Source organism: Episyrphus balteatus, chromosome 1 (genome assembly GCF_945859705.1).
Source record: "Episyrphus balteatus chromosome 1, idEpiBalt1.1, whole genome shotgun sequence".
In the NCBI taxonomy this organism is placed as follows: Eukaryota; Metazoa; Arthropoda; class Insecta; order Diptera; family Syrphidae; genus Episyrphus; species Episyrphus balteatus.
Genome location: NC_079134.1, coordinates 53,205,977 through 53,221,026, shown reverse-complemented (window position 1 = coordinate 53,221,026; position 15,050 = coordinate 53,205,977). Strand labels below are relative to the sequence as shown.

The following is a 15,050-nucleotide window of genomic DNA, read 5'->3' as shown; positions in this document are numbered from 1 at the left end:
GTTTGCAAAAGGAGAGTAAATAAAAAAACGTGAAAGAGTTGAATGAGTAAGCCATTAATTATGTACTTTTTCTTTTATCGTCGAAGATCATCGAAGGGCAGTCAGGCTACTTCTAAAATATTGGCGTATCGCGAATTATCTAGGTTGGAAGATGCTTGTCTTTTCATCGAAATCAAGCTTATTATGCGACAGGTCTAGTGTTCAAACATCGTGCCAACAATAACAAGCCGGTTTGTTGCAAAAATGCACACATTTTTCGCCATTGTCATTGCAATTGCCAACTCAACGCTTACCTTCATATTTCAATCTTGTACTGTATGAACTCCCCCTCTCTAATTTGAAGAATCTGGTGTTGTTACAATCCTTAGTTGGTGTTGGAACACTCAAACCTACAATTGGGTGAAGCAAATTATGTTGGTGTGGTAGCGTTAACGAAGTGTTTAGCTTATAAAACTGGCTTGGACTAATTCAAATTTCAATTGTGATTCAACTAAAATGATAAAATTACTACACCGGAATATGGAGTTTGGATTGAGATCTGATTGCGTACAGACGTGTTTTCTGGCAGTCTCCTATTTGGTTGGTGTTTCTCCAAAATCTTTGTGCGGTTATTTGTATATCGAATTACCTTGTTATAAAAACTTTTAAAAAAACTTTAAAATAAAAAATATAAATAAAAAGAAAAACATTTAAAAATATAAAAAAAAAAACATTTTAATCGCTCGTCTGGACTGTGTTCGGAGTGATTTATTATGTCTTCGGACGTGAATGTCCCCAAAGGGGATGATGGGAGTATTCGGTTTGTCGCTCCCTCGAAACTTTTGAACGAGGCTGACATACAGCGAATAAATTTGGTGGTCGGCGCTAACGCCGATGGTTTTTTAATGCCAGACAAAGCCAACGGTTTTGTAAGTGACGCCGCCGGCCCGACGCCGGTTGCTATGGAGATTAGTAGTGGTAGTGAGTTTGCAGCCGCAGCTGCAACTAATACCAACATGAATACTGGTGTAACTAACACCAACACCAATATGGGTAATGGTGGTACTGGTATACATAATGGAAGTATCCATAATGGCGGTACTAATACCAATATAAACAACAATGGCGGTACCAATGGAAATGGAACTAGTCCAGTGATGCCAGGCATCCAAAACAATGAAGAAAATTTCAAGTCAATTTGGGGAGATGATTTGTCGGTCATGTCGGACCTTAAGAGAATTCTGCAAAACGACGCAAACACCTTTCAGCAGGTTATGAGTAGAAAAAGAAGCTCTTCAAACTACCAGCAGTCATCATCTAAAAAACAGGCAGTCGAAAATATCGACAATAATAATCGATTTTCTCTATTGGCGGATACGAACGAAGAAGTAGCTGCTCCTGCACCTGCACCTGCAACAGCACCTGCACTTACAACAAACAACCAGCAACATACATCACAACTGAATAAAGAAGAATGGTGCCCTCCTATCTTTGCAAAGGGGGTAAGTTCAAAAAATTTATTAGAATTTTTGTCAAAAAACTATAAAAACACCTTAGATGTAAAGTTTGAGAATAGGGGTCTGGGAAGGCTCAAAATATTTGTAAAGGATTTTAAATTACATTCGTGTCTTCTCTCGTCACTTAGTGAAATGAAAGTTGAGGCTTTCTCGTTTGCCCCAAAAGAATTGAAAAAATTTTCAATCCTTTTGAAGGGTTTATCCGATGGCTTCACTCCTAAAATGATCACAGACGATTTGGTTAGGGTGGACCCTTCTTTAGTAGTTGAAGTCAAACCATTTTCGACCAAATGGTCCAAAGACAACGACCTTGACCTTGGCATTTATGTTTGCACGGTAAACAACAGAGAAAACTTAAATAAGCTTAAAAATATTAGGGCATTACTCTATCATAGAGTTAGATGGGAAACACTTAAGCGTAGTAGCACTGTACAGTGCTTTAAATGCCAACGGTTTGGGCATGTAAGTGCATACTGTGCATTTCCAAACCGCTGTGTAAAATGTTTGGAGTGCCACGATCCTGGGGCTTGCTCTATAAAAACAAGCGATGACAAATCAAAAGTAGCTTGCATTAACTGTCATTCCACAGGGCATCCAGCTAACTTTAGTAACTGCCCTAAAAGGGTGGAATATATAAAAAAAAGAGAAAGTATTACACCCAAAAATGGGAACCTATTTGTTATGAATGGTCAGCCTACAGCTGTTCAAAGCCAATCATCCCGAGCTTCCTACGCGGGAAGGGCTAGAGAAGCGGTTTTGCATTCTGAGCGAGTTGCACAGGCAACTCCTCAAAATCTACCGAATTCAATTTTTGGAGATTTCTTGAATGAATCCAATAAACTATTTGGTATACCGTTAAATATTTTGATTATTCGCATTCGCGAATTTTGGCCAAAATACATCAATCTAAAAGAAGATGATAAACCAAGTGCGTACCTTGGTTTTATTGCATCTATAACACCATGATTTTAAAATTTCTTACCGCAAATATAAACTCCCTCATATCTCACCACAAATGCGCTGAACTAAATCTGCTGTTGGGAGACTTCTCGCCAACAGCAGTTCTAGTTCAGGAAACCCTTCTTAAGGGTAATATACACCGAACATTTGATGGTTATTCAATTATAAGAAATGACGCCGGAAGAGGTACAGCTATATTAATCAAAAATACTATAAATCACAAATCGGTTTCCTTTATTAATAATATCATTTCAACCACCATCATTAGTCTAACGCTTTATGAATCTTCAGGTAGCCATAAATCCTTAGCTTTAGTCTCTCTCTACATTCCTTGCAACACGGGTGCGAATCTCATTAGTGCCATGAATGATCTATACAATCTGCTTTCCTCATTTGACTTCTTCATCATTGGGGGTGACTTCAATTCACGACATGCTCTTTGGGGCGACTCGATGGCCAATGTAAATGGAAACCACCTTTATTCTTGGTTCCAAAATTACGCTTTTCTTGATTTGGAGATCATCTCACCAATGAGTCCCACTAGGCCGAGTTCGTTGTCAACTATTGATTTTTATTTAGTATCTGAAAATTTAACGGCACCTCAACATCTTCCTCGCAATTACAGCTGCCTCACCTCTCAGGCCTTCTCGGATCATTTTTCAGTTTTTCTTGCCATGCAACTCGATAACTTTTCCCCTATATACTGCGATCCACCCACTAACATCTCCTTTCTGGATACCAACTGGGAAAATTACAATGATGACTTATACCAGAAACTCTCGGGTCTTAGCATTCCAACAAACAGAAATCTATCAAATGAGGAGATAGATTTTTTCGTTAACTCCATTGCCAGTTCTTTTCAAGACTGTATGGATTTGCACTCCAAAAAGGTAAAAGTAAAAAGCACCTATAAGAACCTTAGTGTGGAAACTTTAAATCTTCTTAAAGTTAGAAAATGTTGGAAAACACAACTCAAAAGAATTTTTCACAAAGAAGGTAACCGAATAAACCAGGCCTATAACGTTTTATCTTCAAAAATAACCTGCTTAAGCAAAATTATTAATGATCAGATAAGAATCCATATGAATGCTCAATTCAGATACAAATTAAATAAACTTAGACCCTCTCCGGCTGTCTTCAAGCAAATCGACCGGATTTCTGGTCGTAAACGGGTACAAAACATTTCTTCTTCTCCCATTATCTATAATAATGTATCGCACCACTCCCCCTCCGATAAACTTTGCGCTTTTGAGTCCTTCTTTGCTCAATTATACTCCCATAAAACTCCACATTACTTTCCTGAACATTCACTTGAGGTATCAACTCGAGTCTGTTCATTTTCGGCCTGGAATAGCAATACAGTTTTAACTCAATTTTCCCAAGACAATAATTCTCTTTATATCTCTTCGGATGAGTTTGCCTCAGAAGATCTAATTAAAGACATCATCTACAATCTAAACAACAAAAGATCATCTGGGTTAGATAATATCTCGAATTTTATTATAAAGAAATCTTTTCCCTCTTTTCCTAGGTTCCTGACCCCCATTATAAACAACTGTATTAACAACGGTTACTTTCCTAGTGCTTGGAAAGTAGCCAAACTTATTACTATTAAAAAGAAAGGCAACTCCAGTAATATCGAAAATTTCAGGCCCATTTCCATGTTATCTAATCTGGGGAAAATCTTTGAAAGAGTACTCTATAACAAAATAGAAGATTTTATTTCTGTTCATAAAATAATTCCAATTAACCAGTTCGGCTTTAAGAAAAGGCATTCCACGGAACATGCCCTCATGCACCTCCAAAACGAAATAATATATAACCTTAGAAACAAACTATGCACCGTCGCGTGTGCTCTTGACCTTACTAAAGCCTTCGACTTGGTCTGGCATGAGGGTCTACTGTTTAAATTAATTTCTCTTAACTTTCCCTCGTTCTTCACAAGAAGTATTTTCAGCTTTCTTTCCAACCGCTCCATTATTATAACCTTAGATTCAATATATTCCTCACCAATCCGAGTCGCCTCGGGGGTGCCCCAAGGGTCAATCCTTGGCCCCCTTCTATTTAACATTTTCCTCAATGACTTCCCCCAACAAGTTCAAGCCTCAAAATCAATTTTATATGCAGATGATACCATTATTTATGATTCAAACGAAAGGCCTCACGACGCACTCCATGGTGTTAAAAAGCATCTTGAAGCCATTTTACCATACTATGATAAATGGGGGATTAATTTGAATACCTCAAAATGCGAAATGATATGCTTTAGAAATGCATCTACAAAAGGCCACCATCTAGCCGTAAGGGAGAGCAAACAGCTTAAGCTCAATGTTAGAGGTAATATTATCCCTTTGAAAAAAACAATAAAATACCTTGGAATTTCACTACACGAAAGATGGAAACTAAATCCACATGTAAGACAGGCTTTAACCAAATCGAAAGCGGCTGGTGCTAAGCTAAAGTCGCTCCTTAACTCTCGTGAAGTCGAAATGAAAACTAAATTACTTATCTATAAAGCTTTGATTAGACCCGTAATTTCTTATGGATTTGCTATTTGGTTCCAAATCTCTCCAACTGTCGCTCACGAAATGCAAAGATTTGAAAGAACCATTCTGAGGAAATGCACTCAAAAATTTAGAAGACCATCTGGGAAATGGTACACAAACAAGGCACTGTATGAAATCGCTAAAATTCAACCAATTCTATATTATCTTACAAATCTCGCCAAACGTAGATTTTCCAGCTTAAGACTACACCCTAACCCCACAATACGTAAGATTCTCTCTGATAATACCAGAAATTCAATCTCAGACAATTATTACATGTCACCAATCAACATCCTTAATGAAGGGTCCACCCCCCATTTCGTGATGGATGAAGACCATCACTTTCTTTCAAATTTTTACAAATCAAACAATACCAACTCATACAGAGGGTAACTACTTACCCCACTTGAGGCTCAACTAATTCCAGAATAACGTTTTCTTTTCATTCTTAATCCATTCTGTTCTTATTTTCTTCTCAATACCCAATTTTCAAACTATAATTAATTAAATAATTCATTGAAATACAAAATCGAAAAAAAAAAAAACAAAAAAAAAAAAAAAAAAAAAATTAAAAAAAAAAAAAAAAAAAAAAAAAAAAAAAAAAAAACAAAAAAAAATTAACATAAACATAAATTATATAGATGTACATATGTAAAAATTAAAACATAATTCATTAAAATAAACCTCATCTACCATGTTTACAAAATCAAAAACAAAAATGTATAAATGTATCATAATGAATTATTAACCAAATTTTAATTTTAAGAAAACAAAATACTCAAATCGCCAATTTTGTAATTCTCTTTCCTTTTCCTAGTTATAGTTTATCTTAAAAATAAAATTAAAAACAATAATCTTCCATATAAACCTAAAAATCAATTTATCTTTAAGTTTTGGTTTTCTTAAATTCTTTAAATTTTGTTTTGTACTAGTAATAATAAAAGAGTAAAACTCTAAGATTCATTAAACATGAATTTTGTATAATCCTCATATTAGCTATTAAGTCTTTTAATATACATTACTTTAATAATGTTAATACATTAAATTAGTCATGCTATGTAAAGTTAAATGAAAAAAAAAAAAAAAAAAAAATTTTTTGTTATCATTATCAAGTTAATAAAAATTAACTTTAAAACTGCCCAATTTGTTACCACTTTGGTATCACTGTTGAGCAGTTCTCTTCACTTTTGCCATTTTGTTCCCCTGTTAGTTTAGTTTTAAGTCACATATTAGCTGTCATGTTCATCATTGTATATATATTTCCATAGTACTATCATGAAGTAAAACGATCTTAGGAACTCTAGTGGTGACTTCAAAAATCAGAATTTGTATGAAAAAAACACACTGAGCGCCACCTCAAAAAAGTGGCGACATGAACTAATACTAAATTCGACTTCATGATAGTACTATAGAAATATATATACAATGATGTTCATATTGAGCAAACATGTAATACTAGAAGTGTCAAAAAGTTTCACTATTTTCTGTTTTACTCTTAAGTAACTTAAATGTATATCGTTGTTGCCTGACCAATTCTAAGTCGGCTATAATTATCTTTATTTATGTAAAAAACAATATTAATGTAAATCTGAAGTCTCAATAAAAATACATACATACATACATACATACTACACCGGAATATTTTTGTCCTTAGATAAAACATTGTTCCTTGAATTGGGACGATCCAGGTCTTTTCATCGTTTTTTTGTATCTTGTGAAAATTCTTAATATGTTGAAAACAGTGAGATTGTTTGAGAGATTGGAGAATTTATGTTTAAAGCATGAAAATAAAGATCTGTTATTATACCTCTTTAAAAATATTTATATACGAGGCATACGATTTCTACCTACGCTACGTAATTTTTGGGAGTGTCATAACTTTACTCATAAATAGCTTAGCCGTGAGAAATCACATTTTTGTCTTAAATCTTTAGCTAAATTTATTTTTTGTTAAGTGGCTAAATGAATTAAAATGTATTCTGTAACATGATGTAGGCCTTCAGTTAAAAATAAAAACAAAACATAAATAAATAATTCATTTCGCTCCTGACATTGAAATTTGAATTCTTCATTATTTTCAATTTTAGGTCATGTAACAATTTGATATTTTAAAATAAGATCATCAAAATGTAAACGAAAAACAAAAAGCTTTTAACGATTTAAAAAAAAAAAATGTTATAAAATCATTCGCAGTCAATTGTTTCAACTGAACTTTCAAATACGCAATACAAACATAATCGAGCAGCAATTACTTTTTTGGTAAGTTGTGAGATGTAGTGATATTGTCGTTATTATTATTGGTAATATGTTTATTGCTATACTGATAAGATTCATTAATCCTATCAAGTTTATAATAGCTTGATAGCCCATAAAGCGATGCAGTCCTAGGTGGAGGAGGAGGCATGCCATGTTTTCTTATTTGTTTTATTCCAGTTAAATGTTCATGATGAAAGTAAATGGAATCTTCAAGATCAAAAATGCTCTCTGAATTATTATTATGAAAATTTGAATTATTCATTTTTTTTTTATTGGTCTGGTTTGAAAAACTGCGGAGCATACATGAAAAAAAAATACGGCAAGCGTTAGTATATATAATTCTGTATACACATGTATATTGAGACAAAGTAGAAAAGAACTGAAAACATACATTTTAATCATAAATCATGCTGTGTTTAAGCAGATATAATTTAAGTTAAAAAAAAAAAACATGCAACATCGAAATGCAAGGCTTGATTTGAAGTAATAAAAGTAAAGTAAGCTTTTTTCGTGTCAAAATAAATATGATAATCAAAAATAAAAACATTTGTAGATTTAATAAAAACTTTACTCAAAAGGTGAAGAGAGAAAATGAAACGGGTTTCAAATTACACCAAATAATTACATTTTAGAGGTGGTTTGCCAGTCAAATGCAATAATAATATTCTTTCACACTATCTTGTAAGCGAAGTACTCTGTACTCCTGATGCTCTTATTAAGTAATTTCGAAATATATGGTTATATCCTCATTTTCTGATATGTATTTTAAATATTTTTTTTAGTGACACAAGTTGCTAAATAAAACTCAAAAAACAAACAAACAGCAATAACAGACAGTATTTTATCAAATTGACTGTCATGGGAGACTTTTGGGAACTCTATGAACCTATATATAGATTCGAAGACTTTATGATGGAAAATTAATTATTTCGATCAAATAAACCTCCTGAAATGTTTCCTCTTATGTTGTTAAACAACAATTTTCATAGCAAACCAGAAATGATTGCCAATCTATTTCTTGAAAAGTGGATGTCGTACAACTTTTTTCTCTTTCATGAAAAAAACCATAGACAGTCTAAACAGAAGAAATTTCGTTGACAGAACTTACTGTGAAGTATATCTTATCCGAATGCCCAAAATTTTCCCTCATAGAGCAAAACGAAGAAGCATCGAAATTGACACCATTCATTAATCAGGCTAACCTCGGGTCCATTCAAAACATAAAAACCGCAACATTGCTTCATTATATATTTAATGACAATACTTATTGTCGCAGCTGTTTGGAAAACAAGAAAAAGAAACGGTCTTCCATTTTCTATGCCAATGTCCTGCCCTCGCTAGGAATAGAGCACATTCTCTGGAGAGTGAATTTTATCTACGTCATTAAAAAATTCTCAGATCACAGAGACAGACTTGATCTCATTGTTCAATGCAAAAAATTGGATTTAGGACTACCTAACACTTGTTTTTCTTTTTGAAATAAATTTAAATTTTATTTTTATATCCATTTATAACCCATAGGATTCATGAATTTTGGTTTCAAAACGACGCACTCTGCGCTAATTGGGTTGCTTTGACCGCCATCTCATAAACATAAACTTAAAAATTAAATTATTTATAAAATTTTACATTACATTACATTACATCTTAACTTAATCCGAAGATTAATCTACGGACAAGACACACATACAGCGTCGGAAACTTAGTCCATTTTGCTGATACAGCACAAGACTTATACAACAGAGAGAGACAAAGAATAGAAAGAACAACAGAAACACATATAACACATAACTACGTGGCACAGAGGGGAGACATCGTTGACAATTGTCTCATGTTATCGCACAGGTGGCTTCAGTTAAGCTGGCGATTTAGAAAAAACTTCTGAGCCGACCGCTGGGTTTGAACCCACGATGTCTGGCCCTGAAGTCATCTACCTATTCCTCTGTGCCATGGCCACCTGCATAGTTATAAAATTTTAAAATTGTACATAGAACCAGTTTAAAATACGGTTTAATATGGGCTTTGCCGCTCCAAAGCCTACTTTCAGAAGTATTATGTTTTTCATTTAATTTTTATCTACTGTAACATTAGCAAACGGTTATAAAAGGACTATTTTTAGTTGTAGTTGATTCATATCATGTCAAATCAGGGGCTGTTATTCCTTCATTTTCCTTACAAAACAAACACCAACTAAATTGGAGTACAATTGAATTTCATGGCCTTGCTGGATTCCGTGTCAACGCATAATTTGAGAAATTGTAATGTTATTGAATTTTATTGCATTAGAATCAATTTATTGCTGTGAAAATCAATCAAATATGATTGGATTAATCAATCAACTAATTACAACATGCCAGAGTACTTCAAAATATTGCACGTGCAATAATGCTTTAGATTTAGATTTTCTATGTTTTATCTAGATTTTTTTCAAGGATAATTGCAAAGGCAATGAAATAAAATACTAAATCATGTTTCATGAATAGGTTGAATGAAAGCATATTGTAAGATTGTGTTTTCTGCGGCAAATGATGTCTTCTCTTCTTTTTTGTTTTTTTATTTTTTTTAAGTCAATAGAATTCATGTATTTTAATAACAACAATAAACTGTGTGGTATTATGCTTACCATAAAAAATGTAGGTTGTTTTTTTTTTATTTTGTTTCTCTTTGCACTCGGAGACAAAAAGCTCCTTTCTATTGTCCTCATCAAGTAGTAGATGAAAAGAAGGCACTTGAGATTGAGTGACGTCTGGCTTGGAAGTGAAAATAGGCAGTAAGTTTACCCACTTATTGTTTTCAGTTACATAGTTACAAAGCTTAAATAGAGCAGCCTTTTTATGGGGCTATTTTATGGTTTTATCTTGATTAAAACTATGGAAAAAGTAAGGCAGGGACAAATCACTTTCACTTAAGTGTGATGCCATGAAAGATTTTTTTTTTTAAGTTTTACTTAGAAAATATTTAAAGCTTCCGAGTATTTTATTTAAGTTTTGAGACGCTGATTTTTATTGGAATAAAAGTATTTGTATGGTTATATAAAGAGGTATACTATAGCAGGAATGAGGTTCGGAAGTTTAAACAAAAGTTTAGAACTGACCTAGAAACTGTCCGCATAATAGTAGATCAGTATTGTCTGCCCGGTTCTTAAGAAAGGAAACCCTCCGAACTGTTCCAAGTTCAATAGAATCATTCTCCTTAACATCGTCTTAGATCCACTCTTCGATATTATGTGAACGTCTAAAGCCCTTCGTCAACAATATCATTGGTCCATATCGATGTGGATTTAGAACAGGAAAGCCCACATCGACCAAATATTCAAATTACGGTAGATCTTGGAAAAAAAAAACAAGAACATCAAATCGATATCCATCAAAGCCGCAAACGACAGCATCTTAAGGAAAAGCTGTATAAAGCAATATCTAGTTTCGGCATCTTGAAGTACTTGTAAGTATGTGCAGGATGACGATGGAGAATGCATAATGCTCCGCCAGGGTTGGAAAAGGACTAACCGATACCTTTGATGTTAAAAAAGATTTTAAACAAGGCGATGCGCTTTAAACGCTCCGTAGCAAATTTCAAGGAACTTTTTCATTCTAAGAATTGTAATTCGAAGAATTGTTGTTCGAATAGTTCAAAGAGTTCTTCAATGAATTCTCTTTGCGATGAACTGTTTTTAAGGAGTTATGATTCGAAGAATTGTTTTCGATGAATTTTCCCAAAATCTAGTGGCCAACGACAAGACTATCGAATTGAGTTTCAGAAATTGCTATTATTACACCCACTGAGTAGTCTATGCAATAAATGATCAAAGAAATAGTGGTGCAATACATTCTTGTATCGATATTAAATATCGATTAAATAATTAAATAAAAATTAATCAATGTATCCAGTCATTTTCTTGAACGAAAACAGGTAAAATCAAACCACCGCACCGCACCGCCGGGTAAACCACACATACAGTTATTTAAGGACTTAGTGGTTTTCAAGTGGAGATGTTTGTTTAAAAAATTTAAAATTCGGGGAATGAAAGTATAACTGCACTAGGATAGTTTCAACAGTTGGATTTAATATATTGAAGATGAAGATGTTTGATATATCTGAATTTTTAAGCAATTCCGTACATAGCGACTTCACTTATGCAAATATGTACTTTTAAGAAACCATGTTTTCATGTTCAAAGTTTTTTTTTAAATACGCTTAACTGCAACGGCATATACAATGAACTCAAGAACTCAAAACTTAAACAAGAAATTTGTATGTTATACTAAAATTCATTAAGTAAGATGATTTTCAAAATGTTGAAGTTTTAGAACATGAACGAAAATGAAAAATGAAAATTTTGTTTGGTTTTCAAACCAACAATTTTACCATATTTTGGAAAAGTGCTCAAACTTTTAGCGAACGCTATGCTGGATTATGAAGTTTTTTGGAGTGAAGATGCTTATTTTTCCCAAAATGGAACTTTTAATTAAGAACAAAACAGATTAGAGTATAAACAGTTGGGATTATGGGTGGAATATGCATACAAAATAGTACCTAAATACTTTTACTTGAAAAATTGTATGAATTAGTGTATACTTATTAATTATTCTATTGTACAATTATTTACTATTTTTTCTGCATATATGGGCCTATATTCTTTAGAGTAAATAAAATATAGAGTGAATAATTTATTTTTTTGATAAATCTGTCTGTTAATGAGTTTTTCACAAAGTACCATGTGATTGACCATGTCAAACGCTTTCGAGAAATCGAAGAGGATTAAAAATGTAACATTATTCTCGTCTATAGCTTTCCTTATATCTTCCGAGACACTTAACAAAGCGGTAATTTAGCTGTTTTTCTTTCGAAAGCTTGATTGATTGATTAGATTAAGAAAATCATTCATTTATTTTTTTTATAATTTTCTCAAAAACCTTTAATAGAAATGGCAACATTGAAATTGGCCTAAACTCATCTCTTTTTGAGGTTTTTGGTATGGGTACAACTTTTGCTCTTTTCTATTGTGTTGGAAACTCATTTTTCATTAAAATATAGATTTGAATATATGGGTAATAAAGGGCAAGAGCGTTGGTAAAATAATTTTCAAGACTGAAGGGTGTATATTATCCAATCCTATAGCATTAGACTTGATAGAAAGGAGTGCTTCTACCATATCCTATTGGGGAAAACACAATTAAAGTCGAGTTGAGGTTATGCGCTGACAAAAACTCTTCAAAATACTGAACTGGGTCTAAAGATTGGTGTTTAATAATAATTGGGCTACAAACGAAAGATTTATTGAGAGCGTTGATGATGTCTATACCTTCAGGTAAACCAGTCGAAGTTTTTCCAACGCCGATATTCTTCAAATTATTCCAAATTTGCTTAGTTCCTTAAGACGTATTGATGCGGGTAGAATGCAAAGACGCCTTTGCCTTACGAATTTGTTGAACCGTTTTTTTTTTATTTTTACTTTTTGATTATGTCCTATTTCCCCAACATTATCACAGAGTTGATTAAGCTTTGTTATTAAAATGTTCAATGGACTATAAACTTCCCAACTATTGTTATAGTTCTTAAATTCATTGAAATATTTTCTGAGACGATAATTACTCTTATACTAAGCTCAAGGTTTTAATGAAGTGCTTTTCTGGTCATGGCAAATCAGTCCTTAATTTTTGTTCTACATAAAAAAAAAAAAATACATGATATGGGTCATAGTGTTTAAATAGAACAAAGCTGAAATTACATATTTTCTGTTTTTATAATGAAACGTGCTAAGTCATTGAATATGCTTTGCCACACATAACAATTTACTTCTGAATGGATAATAAATTAAAACATAATAGGAGGTATAAATTAATGTGAGCCGTGTGTGTTTGCCTTGTCTTTAACAACTGACAAAACATGTACGTATCATTTACAGCAAAAGAACCCCCTATGTGGAGATACTTGAGTGATTTTCCTCATCATAATGTTCGCAAAAATATTCTTTCTTCTCCCCTTTTTAATGAGAGAAGGTGGAGCATGTTAAGCTGCTAGTTCAAACGATTTGAATCAATAAATACTTAAGATTTCATACAAAAAAAAAACAGAAAGGAGGTAAAAAAAAAAGAAACGAATGGGGGAATGATATTGCATGCGAGCACGAGATATGCAATGCAAACGAATTCCGTGTCTTTGCTTTCATAGAAATAAATTTAACTATTTTGATGTTGCCCTATCATCATTTTTAGGATGAAGAAGGACTATACAATGAATACATACAAAAATAGGTTATGGTAAAATATATAGACAAGATGTGCAAAAAAAACTCAAAAATGCTAAATAGGTCAATAAAAGCATTAATAGACAATATATAAACAATTTAACAAAACTACACAAAATATAAGAAAAAAAAATACAACTTCTTACCCTCTTTTTTAAATATATTTATTTTTTTTTCAAGTATTTTATGGATGCAAAATTCTAAGAACGTGGTTCGTGATTTCTTTTTTTGATCAATAAATATACAAGGATTTATTTTAATTTCACTGCGAATTATTTGAATAACAACTTTTATTGAGAATTTCTTTCAAGTTATTACTTTTTTTTAAGGATATAACTATTATAATAGAAAATAAAATTCAAAAAACCAAATAATTAGGGAAGGAAAATTAAAAACGTGCGTCTATGGAGCTACGCGCACCCCCTCTCAACACAAACGAACTCGTTGTTTTATTTTTTTTTTTTTGACTTTTGTGTGAAATGTGAGCTGTCATTTTGACATTTTATGAATTATTTCGTTCTTTTGTTGTTTTCGTCAAATTGTTAACCAGGGATGTAATAGAGTTGCAATATCAATCGTCCCAGGTCTGTTTCTACTAGAACCCAAAGTCAGCTATTACATGAAGCCTCAAGAGGCGCGCCTCTTTTCAAAACCAATGAGTGCAAAAGAGAAAGAAGATAAAACAAAAAATTATCCGACCGGAGAGTCGTGGGCCAAAATTCTGAAGGCTTAACTACATACACCACTTTTTGAAAAAGTACAAAAGTGAAAATATTTTTTTTCTGGCTAGCGCAATTGTTTTGTGAAAAAGAGTATACAAATTGTTTTTTAGACCAAAAAATAAGCTTTCTGCATCATTAGTTTTAATTTTCCAGCCCGAAAAACTACACAAAAATGCATTTGAAAATTTTCACTTTTGTACTTTTTCACTTTTTGAGCCAATGTAGTTATACCTTGAGACTCTTTTTTGGCGTTTCTTTTTCCACTCTTTCTTTTTTCAACATTCCCTTTCATTTCTTTTTGCTTCTTGGTCTTGGTGGAATACAACAACAACAATACTTAAATCAAAAGAGAAATGTCAAATTTGAGTCTTTGACTCAAGAGGCATCGTGTTAATAGCACGCGCCTCACAGAATGATTATCAAAAGAAAATTGGAAAAAAGAGTCGCGCCTCTTGAGGCTTCATGTAATAGCTGACAAATGAGTGAAAATTCTCCAATTTTTTCCACAGCTACGAAAACTGTGCAGGGATAATAAAAATTAAGTGAAAATGTTTGAAAACTACATATAATGGAAATTTTCACCTCAGCTTCGTACTGAAACCATAAACAAAAAATACCAAGACTGGAAATTTTCGTACGTCTTTCCCCCCGAAACCCTTTTGTGTACAGTTACTCCAGTCAAAGCGTCATTTGACCTTGCGATGAGAGGCACTGTCTGTTTTTATTTCATGGATCGATTGGGGTATATTTAAAAGGCTTAAACCCAATTTCTCACCACCTGATCATACCGCCATCAACTTAGCAGCACTTAGTGGGGATTTTC

The 15,050-nt window shown here is 32.9% G+C and overlaps 1 protein-coding gene across 3 annotated transcripts in view; it reads right to left on the bottom strand.

Annotated features, from left to right (window-relative positions):
• The window catches only part of LOC129920722 (tubulin monoglutamylase TTLL4), a 34,206-nt gene extending 20,252 nt beyond the window's left edge, over window positions 1-13,954 (bottom strand). For 2 of the 3 annotated variants that reach the window (XM_056002290.1, XM_056002296.1), the window contains exons 1-2: window positions 13,652-13,954; window positions 7,255-7,548 (exon numbers count right to left, since the gene is read on the bottom strand). In XM_056002290.1, coding sequence (XP_055858265.1) covers window positions 7,255-7,520 — 266 coding nt within the window. In that variant the 5' untranslated portion in view covers window positions 7,521-7,548; window positions 13,652-13,954. Of the gene's footprint in view, window positions 1-7,254; window positions 7,549-13,651 lie in introns of those variants that run through there. The other variant, XM_056002282.1, reaches the window with a different exon arrangement.
• Window positions 13,955-15,050: the final 1,096 nt, after the last annotated feature.